Source organism: Sceloporus occidentalis, unplaced genomic scaffold (genome assembly GCF_023333645.1).
Source record: "Sceloporus occidentalis isolate IW3139 unplaced genomic scaffold, rSceOcc1.0.p SCAF_10, whole genome shotgun sequence".
NCBI classification, from domain to species: Eukaryota; Metazoa; Chordata; class Lepidosauria; order Squamata; family Phrynosomatidae; genus Sceloporus; species Sceloporus occidentalis.
This window is the reverse complement of record NW_028316990.1, coordinates 23576203-23597310: the sequence shown is the minus strand read 5'-3', so window position 1 is coordinate 23597310 and position 21108 is coordinate 23576203. Positions and strand designations below refer to the sequence as shown.

The 21108-nt window shown below is 46.2% G+C and overlaps 1 protein-coding gene across 1 annotated transcript; it reads left to right on the top strand.

The window, feature by feature from the left end:
- Nucleotides 1–1982: 1982 nt before the first annotated feature.
- LOC149306201 (transducin beta-like protein 3) lies at nucleotides 1983–20979 on the top strand. The gene is made up of 22 exons (XM_089540730.1): nucleotides 1983–2082; nucleotides 5113–5164; nucleotides 5257–5352; nucleotides 6289–6336; nucleotides 6680–6821; nucleotides 7400–7484; nucleotides 8376–8546; nucleotides 9151–9226; nucleotides 9745–9841; nucleotides 10343–10551; nucleotides 10856–10997; nucleotides 11748–11806; nucleotides 12646–12749; nucleotides 13321–13462; nucleotides 14538–14768; nucleotides 15142–15212; nucleotides 15712–15868; nucleotides 17933–17991; nucleotides 18614–18717; nucleotides 19594–19665; nucleotides 19969–20127; nucleotides 20709–20979. Exons 1-22 carry the CDS (start codon nucleotides 2033–2035, stop codon nucleotides 20822–20824), a joined length of 2442 nt encoding a protein of 813 aa, XP_089396856.1. The 5' UTR covers nucleotides 1983–2032; the 3' UTR covers nucleotides 20825–20979.
- The last annotated feature ends 129 nt before the right edge of the window (nucleotides 20980–21108 follow it).

Here is a 21108-nt window from a genome sequence, read left to right as displayed (position 1 = left end):
TTTGTCTTCAGGCTCCAGAAGAGGATTGCGTGCCAAAAGAGTTGGAGAAAATCCCAAATGCCCATCCCTTGAATGAGAGACAGCCACGGAAATAAACAGACCAGACTTCAGACTGAAGAAGACGCAATGATTTCATTGCACAAAGCTTTTTCGTCCTTCTCCTGCTCTAAGAATATGTGTGTTGACTTACGTTTCCCACGGTTTTTTAAAAATGTAACCAGTCCTGAGTGCTTAGCTTTCAAGATGCAATGTATAAATGTAATAAACTTTGTTTGAATATATATATATACATACACGCTTCTGTTTTGTTAGTTGCAGTTTCTGAAAGGGAAAGCCAGATGATCATTCTGTAAACAGAACTGGAGAGGAAAACAAGCTGCTAGAAATCATAGGGCAGTGACATTTTTACACTGATTTCCTTCCTCAGCTTCCGCTGCCTCATCCTTTACATTTGTCTAGAGGCAAGTCCCACTTATTTCAGTGAAATTTAAACCATTTTGCCTTAAAAAACAAAATATACTATTGTTGCATCAGAAATGGGTGAGTCCCGGGTCACCTTAAAGTAGTGGTTCCCAACTTGTGGGTCGGGGACCCCTTTGGGGGTCGAATGACCCTTTCATGGGGGTACCCTAAGACTATTGGAAAACACCTATTTAATTACAGTTATGAAGTAGCAATAAAAATAATTTCATGGGTTTGGGTCACCACAACATGAGGAACTGTATTAAAGGGTCGCAGCATTAGGGAAGTTGGGAACCGCTGCCTTAAAGGATCATTTGTCCCTTATGACAAAAGGTGTAGCATAGTGGTTTGAGTGTTGGACTATGACTCCGCAGACCAGGGTTCAAATCCTGGCTCAACCGTGAAATCCACTGAATAACCTTGGGCAAGTCACACTCTCTTAAGTCAGAAGTGACTTGAAGGCATACATCAACAACGTATTTTTGAACCACAATTATTCCATTGCTGAAAAATACCTTCATGGCAATATTGCTCCCATCTTCCATATGTCTGTGCCTATCTGCCAATGATCTAGCATGAAGTTTTTGAACTCCTAAATGGTTTTGGTATTTTCCACTGATTGCCTTCATATTACAGTGATTTTAATGGGATTTTAATTGACTGTTTGCCTCTTGGACCCAAATCATAAAGGCTGGTGTAAATTTCAGCAGCTTGGGGCCCAAATGCTTGAAGGAACCCCTATTTCCTATGCAAGAGGGGTGTTTCTTTTCCGTCTGTCAGACTATCTCTATTTGGAGGCTCCTCTAGTCCTCCCCTTTGCTTCATGCGCAAAATTATTTTAGAATAACAGCTATTTGTACAAGGAAGAGCCAATGTGGCAGTTTTGAGGGTTCATGGTCCAAAACGCACAGCAGAAATAATCCAGTTTGGAAGTGCTTTAAACTGCCCTGGCTCAGTGCTAGGGAATTCTGGGAACTGTAGTTTTGTGAGACATTAAGCCTTGTCTGTCAGAGCTCTGGAGCCACAATAAACTGCAATTCCCAGGATTCCCTAGCATTGAGTCTAAGGGGGGACGTGTTAAAATGCTCTCGAAGTGGATTATTTCTGCAGTGTGTTTTGGATTTAGGACTTTTGACCAGGGTTCAAATCCTTGTTCAGTCATGGAAACCCACTGGGCATCCCTAAGCAAGTCACACTCTCTCAGCCTCAGAGGATGGCAGTGGCAAACCCCTTCTGAAGGAACTGGCCAAGAAAACTCAATGATAGGGTTGCCATGAGTCAGAAGTGGCCTGAAGGTTCCCCAAAACAACACATCAGAGGAGTTCACTATATGACTTGAAGGAAAGTAACAAGAAGAAGAAGAACAGCTTTGCTCTGTGTTTGCTTTCAGGCTTGGAGTGAGTTAAGAACCCGGAAGTCGAGGTGAGGTGCGAGACTCTACACTTTTCCTACTTCTACGTTTGCCCTGCGCAGGCGCAGGGCGAACCACGTGACCGGAAGTGAGCCGCTCGCACCGGAAGCATGTGTCTCAGGGTCCGGTGAAGCGAACAGAGCCGGCCGGGGCGACAAAATGGCGGCAGGGGCGGCGGCGTCGAGCTCCTCGACGACTTTCAAATCCAAGTAAGGGAACGGGGAGCGAAGGGGAGGGCGAGGCGGTTGCCATGGAGCCTCCCGAGAGGGAGGAAGAGCGCATGCGCCGTCGCCATGACGACGCGGCGCCGTGACGTCACAGTCGTGGGGAGCCAAGAGTGCCTCTGAGCGAGTGAAGAGTGCTTTTTTCTCTGAAGTGCCATAACACTGTAGAAAGCAATGCAGTTTTTGAGCCTGGTTTTAACTGACTGCAGCTCCCAGCATCCTTCCCTTATACAAAACAACAGTCTCCTAATAGTTTCCCAGACAGAGTCATTCACAGTTTGGCTTCCCACGTTCATCCAGTTTGAATAGACCTGTATGGCTTTAAATCTTCCTGCCTTCAGTGCAAGGGTTGCCCTTGGCAGCCCTACAAATAATAACAATAATAGTAATGAAATGTATTTATATGCCGCCTCTCTCCAAGCGGATCAGAGCAGATCACAATAATAAACCAGCATGAAAATAGGGTAAAGCATCCTGACCCAGAAACGCTTCCATCCACAACTGACAGATAGAGTCAAATTAGACTATGAAACGAAGGATTCGGAGGAAACGAACACAAGTGGGACAAAGGGACAAAAAGAAATGGCCCAGAATTGACATCAGAATTGTATGGGGTTAAAAAGAGAACAAGGACATTGGGACAGGTTTGTACCTTCGCTGCCTAAAAGCCGGCACAGGGAAGGCAACAAGGGCTGCGTCCGTACTGCAGGATTAACGGAGTTTGGCGCCACTTTAACAGCCGTGGCTTCATCCTATTGAATCCTGGGGTTTGTCGTTTGGCGAGGCATTCGGTCTTCTCTGTCGGAGAGCTCTGGTGCCTCACCAAACTACAGATCCCATGGTCCCATAGGATAAGTGCCGTGGCGGTTAAAGCGGTGTCAAACTGCATTAATTCTGGAGTGCGGACGCACCTCTTCTCTTCCTGTCGGTCCCCTCTCAACTCATCCTGAGATGTTAGAATGAATGTTATGATAGAATGGAGTCCCTAAGGAATGCTTTGAGTCAGTTTCTGCACTGTAGAAGTGCACTCAGTCCCTCCACATTCGCTGGGGTTAGGAGCACAGGACCCCCTTGAATGTGGACAAGCCACAGATAATAAAAACACTATGTTGCCACCTGAGAGAACACCTCTCTAGGAATCTCTAGGTCCTCTAGTGCGGCTGTGGCTTAAAGTCGGCCATAGAGTTGCGCTGGAGGACTTAGATATCCCTAGAGAGAACATACTATTCTGCTTTAGTCAGGCCCCACCTGGAATATTGTGTCCAGTTCTGGGCACCACAATTTAAAAAGGATGTGGAGAAACTGGAGCCATGTGTCCAAAGGAGGGTGATAAAATGGTGAAGGGTCTGGAAACCATGAAGCCCTATGAGGAGAGACTCAGGGAGCTGGGGATGTTTCGCCTGGAGAAGAGAAGGCTAAGAGGTGATATGAGATCCCTGTTTAGATACTTGAAGGGATGTCATATTGAGGATGGAGCAGTTCTCTGCTGCTCCATAGAACAGGATCCAGAACAATGGATGCAAGCTGCAGGAAGAGATTCCAGCTCAACATTAGGAGGAACTTCTTGACAGTAAGGGCTGTTCGACAGTGGAACAAACTCCTTCCTCCGAGTGTATTGGGGTCTCCTTCCTTGGAGGTCTTTAAGCAGAGGCTGGATGGCCGTCTGTTGGGGATTGAGAGTTCCTGCATGGCAGAATGGGTTGGACTGGATGGCGCTTGCGGTCTCTTCCAAGTCTATGATTCTATGGCAGGATACAGACGGGCAAAAAGGGGTGTGTTCATGACGTCATGAAGGTAGAGCCTTCAGACGGCCCTTACCTGAATGCCGCCATGAACACGCCGCCCGCACGCCCCAAGCGGGAAGAAGCGGCATTAAAAAGGTGCTGCTTTTCCCCGCTTCTTTTCCGTTTGATGCGCAGCTGCGCAGCTCCGTCTGTAAGCTGCTGCACCGGTACGCCAGAATTGTTACGCTGCTAATTTAAGTTGCCCATTTAAAAGCTCCGTGTCTGCTGCGTCGCATAATGAGTCGGGGTCCTGGAACATGCACAGTTTGCACTCAGGCTTTAATTGCAGCGTCAGCTGCCATGCAGGTGTGGAAGCTGCAGCACAGCTGCAGCGCATTTTAAGACTCGTAACCCTAACCCTAACCCTAGAGCAACATGTACGCATGCGCTGCTAGAATTGGGGAAAGTTTGGAATGTAAAGTGAACCCCTACACGCATTCCTGTGCCATTTTCACCTAACAATAAAAAACCTCTAAAACTTTAAATAGTTACATATGTACAAGGGAGGTGATGGGGGATGGCAGGGGGACAGCGGTGGCAGCTGCGACAGCTGTGGCTGTGCATTGCAGATTCAGCAAGAGCGCGGGGACCAAAGGAGAGGAGGCATCCATGATGCTGGTGACATTGGCAACGTGCAAGCGGACAAGGATGCCAACACCAGCTGATCACCAGCTGGCAGGAGACCACTATTGTTCTTGGGCAGGGCGAGGGAAAAAGTTTTAAAGGGGCTTGGGCGCTTTAAATGTGCACATAGGCTTTCTGCCGCCGCTGCTGAGCGCCGCAGCTGCGCATCCGCCAGCCGGCAAAAGAAAAAAAAAGCCCAGTTTTTGGCCGCCCGTGAGGAAGCTGCCTCTCTCTTTGCAGCATCCTCCGAGGCGGCGGTTTGGAAACTGCGGGTCAGAAACGGCCCCAGGTGAGGCGTCTTCACTGCCCCCCATGTGGAAGCCCCATCACCTGAGCAACGCCCCCGGGGCAGGCGGTCTGAAGGCTCCGTATTCAGCAGAATACACCTCCAAGACGTCTTCCCCTGCCCGTCTGTACCCCGCCTATGATTCTATTAATAAAACCCGTGAATAATCAAAGCCACAGAAGTCAAATCCACAAATGTCGGGGGGGGGGATGTGTATTTGGTTCTTGAATTACACAATTGCTTTGCAGTCATTAAATAGCCGCCAAACAGATGCCAAGCCTTTTCTCTTGACTGTGCTGATTGTCTCCAATGCCCTTTCAGCTACGCCGTGTTCAGGAAAATCGAGCCTTTCTACAAAGGAGGACGGATTCAGGTAACCCAAAAAGCCCAAATCCTCTTCTGTGTTGCCTTTCTCTGCGGGATGTGCTGGAAAGACCGCTCTGCTTATGTGTCTTTCTATCCCAGGTAAGCCAAGATGGAGAGTACATGTTCTGCGCCTGTGGCAGCAAAGTCAACATCGTCGACATATCGACTGGAGATGTCGTTCGCAGTCTCGAACAGGTAACAAAACAGTGAAAGAGTTCAGCCACCTCCTGAGCTTGCTAGAAGTTTTCCCAGACCTAAGTCAGGATACCTCCCAGCTCAAAGTGTGCCTCTGGCCTCAACATTGCAGGCAGCCTTATGTGCGCTTTGCCTCCTTGATCAAATTATTATTGGAATTCTAATGTTGGCCTACCTTAAGGGGCTGTTGTAGTGACCGAGGTAATAACTGTGAAGGATATTGCTGGTTGCATCCACACCACAGAAGTTATGCAATCTGACACCACTTCACTTGCCATGGCTCAGTGCTGGTATTTGTAGTTTGTTATGGCACCAGAGTTCTCTTAATGGGAAGGCTAAATACAGTGCGTCCTTGCCTTACGCAGGGGATCCGTTCCGGATCCCTCCGCATAAGGCGAATTCCGCCTATGCTCGAGCCCCATTGGAAACAATGGGGCTCGTGCGCGGCGGCGCGCGGGGCGCAACGGGCACGCGCGCCCATTTAATTGAATGGGACACGCCGCCCCGTGCGCACGCCACGGCTTGAGCGCATACGCTCAAGTCCGCATATGGCGCGCCTGCGTATGGCGCGGGCGCGCTGTATCTCACAAAACTACAAATCCTAGAATTTCACCGCCACCAAAAGGAGAACAGGGATGTGGCTCTCCTAGCCTTTCTAGAGCATGGAGCAGCCACTGAAAAGGCCCTGTCTCCCTTGTTGCCACCAAATAAGTCTGAGAAGGTGGTGGAATAGAGAGAATGACCTCTCCGGACCATCTTAGTGCTCCAATGGTTTCATAGGAGGAGATATGGTCTTTCAGATAATGTGGATCCAAGCCATAGCAAGTGATGTAGGGGGAAGCAAAGTTATCATAGGGCTTTTGCTTATGGTTTCCTAATAGCATTAAGAATTATAGAGATTTAACAATTGCTTCCTCCTTCTCTTCTTCTCCTTAGGAGGATGAAACAGACATTACCACATTTGCCCTCAGCAATGATGATGAAGTAAGTGACCTCCGCTTTGCAAAGCAGCAATCTCAGAGCAAGAAAAGGGGAAGGTGGAGTTGCAGTGGGCATAGTGCAGCTCTCTGGATGTTGTTGGAGTGCAGCTTCCAGCAGCCCTTGCCATTATAGCCAGTGGTGAGGAATGCTGAAAGTTGCAGTTTAAGAGCATTTAGAAGCCCTCACCCCTTAGTCTAGAGGCAGAGAGAGATAATGTACAGAGTGAAGAATTCACTCAACACCTGTCACTGAGCACAATGCTTTCTGCTGCTCTTGATTGTGAGTTTCTGTTTATTGGCTGGCCCATTCCTTGCACTTTCCTTAAATTCCCTTTTCTTGCGTTTAGATCCTTGTGACAGGAAGCCAAGCGCTGCTGCTGAAGCAGTGGGACTGGCTGGGGAACAAATGCATCCGCACGTGGAAAGCCATACATACAGCACCTGTAGCCAGCATGGTCTTTGACTCAACCTCCACATTGTTAGCCACAGGTATGGCCCGGTTTCTCTGTAACTGGTCCGATGGGGGAATTTCTCAATCAGCTTGAATCACAACATGCTTCTGTCTGCTTAATAGGGCCACACATAGTTAAACAGTGGAACTGACTGCCGTGGGATGCATTGATGGCTTTCATAGGGGATTGGATCAGTACTTCATGGAGGTTAGGGGCATCAGTGGTTGTTAGTCAGGATGACTATATGCACCTTTTCCAACATCACAGGGAGTTTACCTGGGGGTATCAGTTTTTGGGAAATGCAAGATTGCATTCAGATCTAGCTGGTGGCCTTCCCATAAGCAACTGGTTGACCACCAATCAGATAAAAGGTTGTACTCGATTGGCTTTAGACCCAAGATGGCTTTTTATATGGGGATGGCCTCTTTCGGGGGAGTCAGATATCTTTGTGGGGCTAAGGACAAGAAAACAAGCAAGCTTCCTTCTCCCCATCCCTTCTCCCATCACAGCATCTTTGTTCCTCTGTGGTTAGAACGATTTTGCATGGCTAGGCTTCCCACTGCTTGATAAAACCTAGCCAGAGTGGATCACTTCTTTTTTCCTTTTCTTTTTCAGGTGGCTGTGACAGCACCATCAAGATCTGGGACATTCCTGGACAGTACTGCACTCACAACCTGAAGGGCTCCTCAGGCGTTGTCCAGTAAGCATCTCAATCTTTGCCATAGGAGAGTCTGGTGTTCTTCAGGAGAGCATCACTTCAAAGGCTTTCATAAGTAAAGCCTGAAAAGGCTGCAGCGGGAGGGGAAATTTTTGGTTCAGTGCGACCTGTGCACCTGTTGCTTTGCAGAGTGACAAAATCCAAAAGGCAGATCTCTTCATGGCAGAGCACTTGCAGTTCAAATTCTGGCATTCTGAAAGACAACAGGGGAAGATATGAGGATAATAAGGATCTATGTGTATCACCAAATTCAGTTACACAGGCATAGGCAACTGTAACACTTTTCTACCACTGAGATCCTCCTTGGGCCAGACAGGTTGCCAAAATCCTGGAAGTAACTAGAAGTCCACTTTTGGTTTTGAAAATAGGCATTTATGTAGTGTTAAACAGTACAAGGAGCCCATGCCTCCTCTTTAAAAGATGAATTGTTAGTCCTGGAGGCTTTTAGAAAAAGCAATCCACTTTTTTTCTTTTGGCCCCAAAAAGAATAGTCCAGAGAATCCAGAGGGGCGGAAGGCCACAAAAACAGCCTTGGAATCCTATATATAGCTGAAGAGCCACACGTCACCACTCCTTATTTACACATAGCTAACCTGGTTGTCGTCCAGAGAGAGAATTCGGCATACCAACAAGTTCCAGTTGCTAACATGCAAAACCACGTTTGGCTTCAGGCAGTTTCTTCCTCAAAATCCAGGTAGCCCTGCTAAGTTGCTTTAAATAACATGCTACGGCCCAGAATGGAATATATCAACCCACTGCCCCTCTACAGCTATGGAATCTTATGCCTTTTCATTTGTCAAGCGATTATGTCAGTATGCAGAGCACCTTGCTGGACAATTTGTGAAATCCTTGTCTTGTCTTTTTTTTGTCCAGTCTTGTTATGTTCCACCCAGACATCTCTCAGCTCCAGCTTTTCTCCTCCTCCATGGACAACATCATTCGAATTTGGGACCTGAACTCCAGCCAGTGTGTTGCCCAACTGGAAAACCACTACAGCCCGGTTACTTCTCTGGCCTTTTCTCCTGACAGTGAGACGCTCATCAGGTGAGAACCTCAAAGGGGCTTCCTGCACCATCTGTTTCTTCTCCACAAATCAAGATGGCTTCTGCTACAAGTCATCCTTTAAATGGCTCTAAACTTGAAAGCACTTCTTTTTTTAAAATGGTTGTCTGGCATGGCCTTGGGACAGCCAGGAGGGAGACTTCTGTGGCTGTTCCCATTTTAAAGAGGGGAAAGTGTGTCTCCTTCTCTCTGTCTGTCTCTGTCCGTATACATTAATGTGGAGAGGGGAATGAAAAATGAATGGAATGCAGCCTTCTCACACACAATATTAATACGTTAATATAAATCAGATTTTAAAATATCTGTTGTTCACATAATTATACCTCACAAGGCTAACAAGTAACCAAAAATTTGTTGCCTACAGATGCACATACAGTGTGAACTGAAATCCTCCTTAAACAACTTCATACAGGTGATATATCATGATATGCCCATGTAGTCTTGCCTGTAAAATAAGCATAACAGTAATCCTCAGTCAGCCAAAGGCAATAGCTTTCAAAGCAAGTTGTAGCACCCTTTTTATGTCTAACTGTACCAAAATTCTCAATTTGCAACAGGTTGATAATGCTTCTGTGTTTGATTTCAGTGCTGGCCGAGATAAGATCTGCACTGTGTGGGACCTGAATAAGAATGAACCAAAAGGCACCATCCCAGTCTATGAGGTGAAACTAATCTCAGTACCTTCCTGGTTTAGGGTTTATGGTGTGAGAAAGAAATTGGTGCTCTCTCTGGAGACACCGAGTTTTTACTTTCATGGCTTGAGTCATGATGTACAAGGAAAAAATAATGGTTTCTTGACATCATAGGGAAGGTGGCCGCAGTTTTATTTTCCCCTTAAATAACTGGCCACTTTCATTGAAACAGTTACTTCAGTTCATCACCATTACATTCTTGTGCCCTTCACAGCTTGGTTTGGTTTTAAATTCCCACCGAGAGATGCAATTGCTACTCTCTCTGTGAGTTACATACCCAGCCATGTGGTAGCAATGGAAGGAGCCCCAAAATAAGCCCAGTATTATTTTTTTAATGGGGGTTAGGCCTTTGAGTGGCTTCTGGGGAGTCCCAAGGGCCACACTTAGAGGTCCCAAAGGCTGCAGGTGACCCACGGACAGCATTTTGCTCACCTCTGCTCTAGAACGACTTGGACACAGCCATGACTGATTTGTTTAATCCCTCTTAGAGCATCGAATCTGTGGTGCTGTTACCAGAAGGAGGAGATTTCTCAAACTTGGGTGTGAAGAAATCCACCACTCACTTTCTCACTGCAGGCAGCAAAGGTGAGTGAAACGCTTTGAATTTTCTTTCTGTGCAGCCATTAGAAGTCCAAAGATATTGGCTGCTTCCTTCTTGCTGTTAGAAAAAGCAAGTCTTCTGAAGGCCTGTCCCTACTGAAAAATGCAAATATGTGGTTTCAAGATGGTTATCAGAGAAAGGGCTCTAGTGTTTCCTGCAGCTCTAGGGTTCCACAAGATTTCTCTGTGAGAGATCATGATGATGGGGAGAGAGAGATAAGCATTTTTGAGCTATAGATATAGTAAAATTTATGCTGGGATTCCTTGAGAGCTGAAAATTATTTAAAGGGTTCCTCCAGGGTAAAAAGGGTTGTGTGGGGATAACTTCCTTATAATACAGAACCGTTAAGCTGCTGGTTTGTCTGGTCTCCTGCTATCAACATTTTCCTATTGTAAAGGAATAAAAAGATGCAGCCCCTTCCTTCCGATCTTGCCCCAAACTCTCTGTGTTCTTTGACGGTGGCTGACCTGTGTGCCCTTCCTTAGGGATCCTCCGGGTGTGGGATGCTGCCTCGGCCACTTGTGTCCACAGCCAGTCCCTGCCACACCTTCCTGCCCAGTCCAAAGAGGAGGAGGCTGGAGAACACAGCCTTGTGCACTGTGTACTGGTGCCCATGAAAAGCGAGGTTGTCGCCGTGAACGCTGAACATAACATCAGCATGTACAGTGCAGAGACGCTTGAGCTCAAGAAGCAGGTATGCCTCCATCTTATTGCTTGCCCTGGGAAAGGGATGTATGTGTGCTCCATGCAGTGCTTACTGGGCACTCTCTATCCCCACTCAGCTCTACAGCAGACATAAGCACTGGTCACCCTCCCCAGAACCAGAGGGGGGTCACTCACTTTATACATCTACTCTTGCTGATGATTCTGGGTGTGAGGCATCACTTTCCTCAAATATGTCTTTCTGCTTAAGAGGCACTTGTTTCATATCTTCCATTGGCAATTTCCCCACCAACTCTTCTCTCTCTCTATCTCTCTATGTTACTTCCCTCCCCCAGTTTTCAGGTTACAATGGAGAGGTGTTGGATGTCAGGTTCCTGGGTCCCAAGGACTCCCATATTGTGGTGGCCACCAACAGTCCCCAGCTGAAAGTGTTTGAGCTGTCTTCCTCACATTGCCAGGTCCTGTATGGTCACACAGGTACGTAGGTGGGAAGAGCCTCCCACCCTTCCCTTGTTTTGACTACTGCAGTGTGTTGAGCATGTGCAAGCTCCTTAGGAATTATAGTGGGTGCCAAATACAGCCGCTCCATTTCTAACTGGCAGAATTTCTAACATGAGGACCTAATGCCTCTTTTGAAATGCTTCTTTTGGCTTCTCGGCCTTTCCAGGGCATAGTTGAGAATGCCAAAGCTTTGAAGCACTACATGGATTGGGTGCCATTGTCTGTAGGACTTTCTCCACCCTTTTGAACCCGCCCCATCATTAATCATCTATATGGTCTGTTTGAGCATTCCCCGCCTGCTGATGTCCATTCAAGTGAGGTGGACTGTCAGCAGAGACACACAGGACACACTCCCTGCAGAGGCATGGCTGGTGCTCTTTCAGCTTAAGGAGGAGGCTTCTTAACATTTGGTCAGCTAATTCAGTATGTAATGTTTGTGGATGTTCCATACCTTCTTTAACAGCAAAACTCTAGGATTTTTAACAGGTCAGCAAAGCTCTAAGTTCAGTCCTCATTTTTAGCTCAGTTATAGTAAGTGTATAACAAGTATATTTGGTAGTACCTTAGGTACAGTTGTGAAATGATTTCTGGAAATGTATATACTGCGAGAATTGTAGCCACACCACACACGCAGCACAACCAAACAGCATTTGACCATAGGTTACCTTGTTTTCTCCATTTACTTTGTGTGGTAACTTCCTACATCCCTTGTCATCTTTCTTGCAGACACTGTCCTGGGCTTGGATGTCTTCCGAAAGGGGAGGATGTTTGCTAGCTGTGCAAAGGTATTTTCTGATTGAAATTGTGTGTGTATGTGTATGATTTGTATAAAAAGCATTGGAGACTCTTGAGGCTAAACTAGGAATCTTGTGCAGGCATGAGACTGGGACCTTGTCCTGAGAGTTTGTCCATTTAGACTCTCAGAGTTCACAGAGTTTGACTTCACCCTCTGTGACTGATGCGCTGGATGAGGCCTTTTAGTCTCTGGAAAGCAGAAAAGGGAGGGAATAAAACTTAGGGACAGTGAAAGGCACTGAAGCTGGCAGGGTACCTAAAAAGTTGATCGGAGCTGCGGTGTTTTGTGGCTGTCTGATTACACCAGGGTGGGCAAAATGTGGCCAGCAGTCCTTGGGGTTCCTACATATACCCCCCTAAACCCCATTTTTTTAAATGGGCTGATCTTGGGATAATCTTTTACCAGAAAAGTGACCCCAGGACCCTCCAAACCATCTGCAAATGTGGCAGTTTGCTTCCCCTAACCACCCCAAAAACCCAAAGAGGGGATCAGTCAAAACTGGACTCAGAGGTGATCCTTCTGGTGTGCCAAAGTGTGCTGCTGTAGCCCATTGAGGAGACATGCAAGGGGGGAATGGTCTCTGCTATTGGCCACTCTTGGATTACACTAAGAACGTACCTTTGTGTGCTTTTGAGGTATTTCTAATGCCTTTCATTATGTGTTCTGCTATGGGGACCCATGTTGTTCTCTGGAAGTCTTAAAAAAGAGGCTGGACAGCTTCCTTCTAGCAATGCTTTAGCTGGAGATCCTGCACTGAATGGGAGGTTGGACTAGAGGGTCTTTGGAGTCCCTTCTAGCTCTATGGATCCAATCATTTTCTCTTTCCAGGATAAAAGTGTCCGAATTTGGCTGATGTCAGAAGATGGCAAGGTTTACTGCATAGCCCAGGGATTGGGCCACGCGAACGTAGTCGGTGCACTCTCTTGCTCCAGGTACAGGAAACCTTTTTCTGTTTCCCCCACCACCACACTTCTTACAGAAATTGCACCCCCCCCCTCATGTGAACCATGACTGTGAGTGCCTAATTCTGTCTTTCTGTTTACACCCTGCTCATTCTCTGCACCCCATAACAGCCACTTCTACAATCTCTCTCTCTCTAATTCTCTGGCCTAAATGCTACATTATGTGATATGGATCTCTGCTCACATAGTTATGCATGGAATGTGCTGTGCAACCTTTGTGTTGAATGTCAGTCTCACGTAACTGTGGTGTGCAGCCAGATGTCCATGAAGGCGCGCGCACACACACCACGCAGTGTTTTGTTTTTTCTTACATTTTTCTCCCCTCATTTGTAGACCCTGAAATTCCACTGACCTTGCTGATGGCTGCTCTTTCCCAGCCTGTCCCTAAGTTTACTGTTAGTACATGACAACATGACAACAATGATGGGTTCACAGGGGATTAATTCTCCACCTAGGTAGTGCTTGGCTCTGTTGTTTCTGACCTTTCATTTTAACCATGATCTCCCTCCTCCTCCCCTCTGTTATTTCCTCCTCATTCCAGAATGAAAGAGACCTTTGTGGTCACAGCCAGCCAAGATCACACGATGAAAGTGTGGCATCTGCCTGAGTCCCTGCCTGCCAAGAAGAAAGAGTCCGAACTTGAAATCCTTGTGGCGCAGGTGACGGTGAAGGCTCACAACAAGGTAAAACAGCCATGGAATTTAGGAGCTTACCTTCTGCAGTTTAGGAAAAGAAGGCCTCCACACCAATAAGCTTTTGAAATACACATCAAGAGACTGTATTGATTACTGTTTGAAAAATGTGAAGTGTAGGCTTTGTCTCTATACCAGAGGTAGGCAGAATGTAGTCTGCAGGCCAAGGGACATTTTTGTGGCCTGAGGCCTTCCAGGAAGTTTTAAAAAAATTCTTTCAAAAAAAGGTAAAATATTTTTTTGCTTCAGAATTACCCTCAAGCTCTCTAAAAGGGGGGGGGGGGAGATTTCCACCAGTTTGGAGACTCCCCTAAGCCCCAGGCATCAATGGGGGGAGTATTTTCACCACATTTTGAGCCTACCTTGGGACAATTTAGGCCTGAAAGGCCCTTTTTGAAACACAAAGTGAACAAGTAACTTCTGCTTACTTTCTGTTTTAAAAAAGGTGTCTCCTGGGCCTAAAGTGGCCCCAAAATGTGGCAAAAATGCCCTTCTTCTCCCAAGAGGGCATTTGGGAGGAAAACACATTGTGGGTGCGGATGCGGTAGGGGTCTGCAGTCCTTCATGGTCTCCTGGAAGGGTCTAGTGTAGCCCTTTCTCCTTCCACAGTAGTTCACAGAGCTCTTTGTCAGGTTCAGTGTTCAGGAAAACAGAGCCAAAACAGATAGTTTTAATCCTCTTCTTGACATTTCTCCATTTCTTATGTCTGCAGAATTAGCAGTTTCAAAGTGGCCAGTGGGGGCACATGTAGTCCTGGACAGATGTAAATTTCTAATCTTCTGTTCCTGATCAGAAGTGTGGCCAAGTCTCTCCCCTTCCTCTCTTGCAAGTGGATTATCCTAGCTCCTTCTCCTGCACTAACTTTAGTTTTTCCCCCCTGTGTTAACACCAGCCACGATGGACTTCATGATTGTACATCTTGAGTACAGGAAAACATGAAGATATAAACCTCACGTTATTTTCAGTATTTTACAATCAAATGTAGATGAGGTTTCTATTAGTGTTTTCCTCTCCTGCGGCTTAAAAGAGCACCTGGTTGTTTGACTGCTGTCTCTCCTCCATCCAGGATATCAACACTGTGGCCGTTTCTCCAAACGACAAGCTCATTGCCACAGGATCCCAGGACAAGACTGCCAAGCTGTGGAGCTGTAAGGATTGTGGGTTGTTGGGAGTCTTTTCTGGACACAAGCGAGGCATCTGGTGTGTGCAGTTCTCCCCTGTGGACCAGATCTTGGCCACCTCTTCAGCGGATGGCACAATAAAACTCTGGGATCTGCAGGACTTCAGCTGTTTGAAGGTAACTTGTGGGTTGGTTTTCATGCCTCCCGCTTCTTGTTCATTGGCCAGAGTATTAGAATGTTACATTTTCTGTAGCCTAGATTCAGTGGTTAAAATGACTTTGGTGGTTGCCAGGTTTGGAGGAAGGCATGTATGCAGGAATTAAGGAATGGCAAAAGGTATGTTGGTTCAGAAAAAAAAATCACTTTACATGAGAAGAGACATAGAGAGGGAAGACATCTTGATAGCTAGAAGCCATGTCCACTCTCCTCCTAGCTTTATGGCTGTCAGAAACACTCTGTACATTTCCACTTATGCGCGTGTTTCCCAGCAATCCTGATTTCAACTTCCTTGTAACTCTGTGAATGCTTTTTTCTCCCTCTTCCTTCTAGACATTTGAAGGGCATGATGCTTCTGTCTTAAAGATCATCTTTGTGAGCCGAGGTGGACAAGTGGTTAGCAGGTATAACTCTACCTTTAAAATGGCATCTGGCTAAGGTGGGTGGCCAGATCATTCACCTTCTGACCGAATCCCTGGGAAAAGCTGTTTACCTCCTATTAGAGGTTTACCTGTTACTAATCTGGAAAATCAGTATGCAAAGGGATCTTGTAGCACCTTTAACTGAAAGAAAGTTTCCACTCCACCCTGTGCATCTGAAGAAGTAGACTTAAATCTACAAGAACTCATGCTACCAACTTCTTCTTTCAGTTAGTCTCAAAGGTGCTACAAGATCCCTTTGCATTCTCTGGGTTGGTGAGAGGAGGAAGCCGTATATCTTGGGTTTCTCCCTTTTGCAACCTCGGGACAAGCAAGGAAGTTGCACTCTTGAAAACAAAAACTGGTTGGTCCTTTGAGTGCAGCCATTTTGACTTGCAAAGCCTTTTCTGACTCATAACCTGGGAACCATGAGTCCCCAGCCTCTCTCTTCTTACTTTGCTTTTTATTGCCTTTCCTCCCCAAGTGGCGCTGACGGTCTCCTGAAACTCTGGACAATTAAAACTAATGAGTGCGTGAAGACTTTGGACGGCCATGACGGCAAAGTGTGGGGCCTGGATGCTAACAAGAAAGACAACTTAGTGGTGACGGGCTCCAGCGATTCCCGGGTTTTGCTATGGAAGGTACAGCAGATACCAATGCCTAGCCTCCAGAACACCGTCATAGCCTGGCTGGTCTGCTTCATGTTCTTCTTCTTCTTTTTCCTCCTCTATCTCATTCTCCTCATTAAAGTTCGCTAGCACACTTCGCAACAGCTAGTACCCTTTCGCAAAAAGCATAAAGATCCAGTCTTCTTTTCAAGCGAGTAATAATAAACAGGTGCTATTTCTGAACAGAACCAGTTGATGCTGCTTGTTCGTTTCTTCAGAGAACCAGGCCCAACGGTTTTTCAACTCCGTTGTGTTTTTTTCAGGGATTTTTGGATAGGTACAGTAGCAGGTCCCCATGATTTAGCCATATCCTCGCCCTGCAAGAAGGTTCACAATTACTGTTGTGCTTGCATTATGAGGATATCCAAATAATAACTGATATCCTTGTGGCAAACGAATTTTATTTGGCATTCTAAATAAATACAGTGGGCTCTTGATGTCTGCTTTGGTTTGTTTCCAAGACCTTACCGTGGATATCAAACTCAAGTCCCATTATAAACAGAGGGGTAGTAAATTGGTGTCCCTTCCATAAAATGGCAAAATCAAGGCATGCTTTGAATATATATATTCAAGCCCAGGATGGTTGAATCCATGTATGCAGAATCCATGGATATGGAAGGCCCACAGTAATCTTGTTTAAATCATGCTAAAGTGAAATTTATATGCAAAGGGATCTTGCGGCACCATTGAGACATGGCTCATGGGGGTCATGTATCTGAAGAAGTAGGCCCAAAAAGTCTATGAAAGCTCATGCTGCCAGCTTTTTTTTTTTTTCCATTTTGTCTCAGAGGGGCTACAGGATCCCTCTGCATACTGATATTCCAGACTAAACAAGGCTATGTCTTAACATTTATATAAAGCTGTTTTATACAGACATAAATCATGAGTTTCCAGACCCTTATTCTTTGTGCTGAGCCTTTACAGCTCTCCAGGAGTGATGGCAGCAGGCAGGCTTTTTCCTCTGAAGCGCAACCCCAACATCATTGACTCCCTTTCTTCTTGTGGGAAGAGGTTGCACAGGCTGTCTCACGCAAGGAAGAGATTCCTTTCTTTGCAAAGAAAGGCACCCAGCGTAATCTCTCCTGGTTCTCTGCCTTCAAGCTGCCCTTCCCTGTTCTTAGTAAGAGGAAAAACTCTGCTTGTATCAATGATCCAGTGTAGCAAACATGGGGTTTCGTCCAGACTTTGCCTTTTGTGGGTTGAGAGGTTCTTTCTGGAACCTGGTGAATGAAAGTGTGTGTGTGTGCCAGGAGCTGGCTTTTGCCAGTTTTCCTCTGCCTCACTGTCACTTCCCACACTGTTCTTGGGGGATTCTGAGTGTGGGAGGTAGAATGGCACATAGAAGTGGGGGAAGTTGACATAACCTACGTCCTCCCTCCATGAATGGGAGTGAAGAATGGTTCAAAACCACAGTTAATGTGTGAAGAACAAGTACATCCTGAGTAGGTAGTAATTGTTGCATTTAGATGAATCACTCGGTAGGTACAGGAGGAAACTAGTCAATGGATGATTTTGAAAATCCCATTTCCAAAGCGTAGGGAGGAAATAATCTTCCTCACAGGCAAACAAGCACCGGGGTGAAGCAAGGTAGTTGGTAAAATGCTAAGAGATGGTTCAGCTGCTGTGTTAAAACTTCTCCAGCAAAAACGCTTCTCGGAGAAGCTTTGGCAGGGCCGACATCAAGCAGTGATGGTGCTTGCCTTCCCAAAGCCCCAGTTCTGCATTCATCAGTGAGATCCATACAGGGCAATTCCTTCTCTTGTTACCTTGGGGAGAACTTTTCTCGCTACTTAGTTCTCATATTTTTAATTGGCATGGCTTCCTGCATTTTTGGTTTGTTTTGCTGCATGGGATTTGGAAGTGGGAAGTGTGTGTCATTAAAAATGCATTCTGAGATTGACCGCTGTGTTGGTTCTGCAAAATCTGATGGGATCTCATGTGGTTCAAGTGTTTTATCTGCATTCCCTGAGGGAATCAACCACTCCATTTGGCTGTTTTTCTCTTTCTTTTTTTGTCTGTGTTCTCAAACATGGAAAGGATGTCACCCAAATCGAGCTTGAAGAGAAGCAAGCGAAGGAGGAAGAGGAGATCCTGAAGTGAGTCTCAGCAGCTTCTAGAGCTGGGTGGGGGAAATGTCCATCAGGGTGCACATGTCTTGTGTGTGATTTTCCCCTAAGCCTTTTCAGTAGTACAAAATACATGCCATTTGCCCAAATATGAGACACAGCCTGGTGAGGGATTAAAATGGCAGCTCTCAGCCTGGCTCCTTCCAGATGCATTGGACCACAGCTACCATCATTCTCTGATCACACTGGTTGTGTATGATGGAGTTGTAGTTCAGTCCAATCTGGAGGAGATATGAGTGGGAACTGAGTTTGTATCCCTGCTCAGGCCTGCAGACACTTGGCCAAACCTCTTCTCCACAATGTGTCAGAGATGGCTGGGGGTGTGTGTGTTTGTGTGTCAGTCAATGGGTAAGACCCATATAGGTCTCCAGGGCACCTGGAAAGAAGGTCAGGGTTGTTGTAGTTGTTTGTTTGTTTTAACAGCTTTTTTTAAAGTAGCCAGTTTTAGAAATCGTAGTCAATCAGTGAGGCAAGTTTTTACATCAGTTGGGTCTACTGTAATTTGCATTTCGGGGGGAAATGCAAATTTTGAGAAATCCTGTTGAAGGCAGTGAGAACCAACAACGCTATTTCATTCTTGCTCTGTTTCCAGAGAACAGGAGCTGTCTAATTTGCTGCATGAGAAGAAATTCCTGAAAGCCCTGGGCTTGGCTATCTCCTTGGACCGACCTCACACTGTGTTGAACGTTATCAAGGGTAAGAAAATGTTCCAGAGAGACAGTTAATGGGAAGGGGGTCCTTTAGCAAAAGCAGCCTAGTCCAGTTATGATGTTCAATCTGATTCTGGCCATTCCCCCCATAAGAAATGGGGCTTACCTCCAGACTTATGTGGATTCCTCATCCATTTGAGGCTCAAACTGAAATGTTTTTTCTCCCACATTTTCTAATGAATTTCAGAGCTGTGCAGTACTGAAAGAGCTGTTATCTCACTGCTGCTACTGATGTTGGGAAAGCAGCCACAATAGTGGATGTGTTCTCTCTAGCTTGCAATGGAGGGACACCCATGATATATTAGTTTGGAATGTGCCGTACAGAATGCCCCCAGTGGCTCAAATTTGTACCCACCTCGATAATTAAATGCTAGCATCTTCCTTTTGTTGATAGGATTTACTATTTATGTTGGGAAGCAAGTAAGGGAAGGCATATAAGCATATCAGGAGGTGAAAAGGCACATGTACAGAACAGGTCTTTGTGTACTTGGACATAAGTGGCCCAAGGGTTCAGCTGGTCTTGTTGGAGCCTTAAAGCATTCCTCCCTTGCTTTCTTAACCCTGCTTTTCAGAAACATCTCCCAAGATTCCCTCAGTCTCTCTGTGTGCATATCTCTTTCTCTGGGTTAGTGAGAAGAGGAATCCATGCACATTGTGTTTCACCCTGACTGCACTCAATAACTAACAGGCAAAGAAAAAGTGTGTGACTTAATAGCAAAACTCATTGGCTGATCAGCTCCCCAAGACACAAACAGTCCTGATCTTAAATAATGTGTGTGATCTTCACACACATTCTTAACCTCTCTCATTTCTCTTCATGCACCTGTTACCTTAATACTGACAGCCTGTTTTGCTTTGTTAGCCATTCTTAAGGAGAACAATGGAAGAGAGGATCTGGCAAAGAACATAGCCAAACTGCGGAAAGACCAGAAAGGTTGGTTGCCTTCTTGCTAAGGGCTTTCTATGCTCTGTGTGCGCGCAAATGTGAACACGGCTATCTCCAGGAATGTTAGAACACTGCCACTGGTGACAGTGTGGTTGGCAATCTGACCTCACACATGATTCACCTTCCTCCTTTTGCTGGCCTTGAAACTATGGGCCTGCATATCTGTTTCCCTGCCTGGCAAGATGAAGGCAAGCTGTATGCCTCTCTAGCCATCCTCTTCAAAAGTGAGTTCAGACTGGCTGGCAACTGGCACCTTTGTTAATGTACCTCCTTTTCCCTCATCTCTTCCAGAGGCCTTGCTGAAGTTCTCTGTCACTTGGAACACAAATTCTCGGAACTGCCATGAAGCTCAGGCGGTGCTGGAGACCCTCCTCAAGCAAGAAACTCCTGAATGTCTCTTGCAGTATGAAGGGATCAAGGGAGCAGTGGAGTCTCTTCTGCCGTATACAGGCAAGTGGCCCTCTCCCCTCTTTGCAGGTCTTCCTCCACACGCTCCTTAGCATGAGGCTCTGGCATCATCAGTTCTGTTTTTCATGTTCATTGCTTTTCCCTCTCTGTTCCACAAAACTGAAAGGAGTGCGCGCGCACACACACACACACACACACACACTGCTATTCTTACAATAATCTCAGTATCTCTATGAGGTAGGATATTGTCCCAAGTTCATCCATTGACCGTTGTGGCTGAGAATGCCAGGTTTTGTTCCTGCATAGCCACTGTGGTGGGGAATCGTGCATGCCGCTGTGCCACCTAGGACTATATGTACAAGATCCCATCCGGTCTCAGAAATTAAGCAAGGCCAGGACTGGCCTTGGATGAGAGACCACCATGCAGGAATCCCAAGAATTGCCAAAGAGGACAAGGAAAGAGACCCTCCTGCCTGAAGCCTTGGAGGGAATAATAAGTCTGATAGGTTTTGCCTATTTGCCGCTACAACTAGCTCAGGGAGCGCCGAAGCCTGCCCCCCTTCTTGCCTCCACAGAAAAGAGAGCAGCTTTTCAACTTCCATGCTTGGTTTCTCTCTTTGCAGAGCGCCACTTCCAGCGGCTGAGCCGGTTACTGCAAGCCTCCATGTTCCTCGATTTCATGTGGCAAAACATGAGGCTGCCAGATACTTCTCAACAGGATGAGGAGATGGAGACATGACCCCAAAGGGATGCAAGTGGCTATTGCAGCCAAAGAATCTGGAACTCATTTTCCACCCTCAGTTCCTTTGCCAAGCAGGAACACAGATTGGCATTCTTACCAGAGCTGGATTTCAAAATATTTGTATAATAAATAAGGTTTTTAATTTTTTTATATTTATAAGGAGGGAAACTCCCCGACTCCTGGTTGTTTTTCAATGCACATTCTCTCCTCCCCTTTTGCAGTTTAATGAGCAAGTTTAGTTTATTTTTATGCTGAGTTCACAGGGTGAGGCAAACTTTATC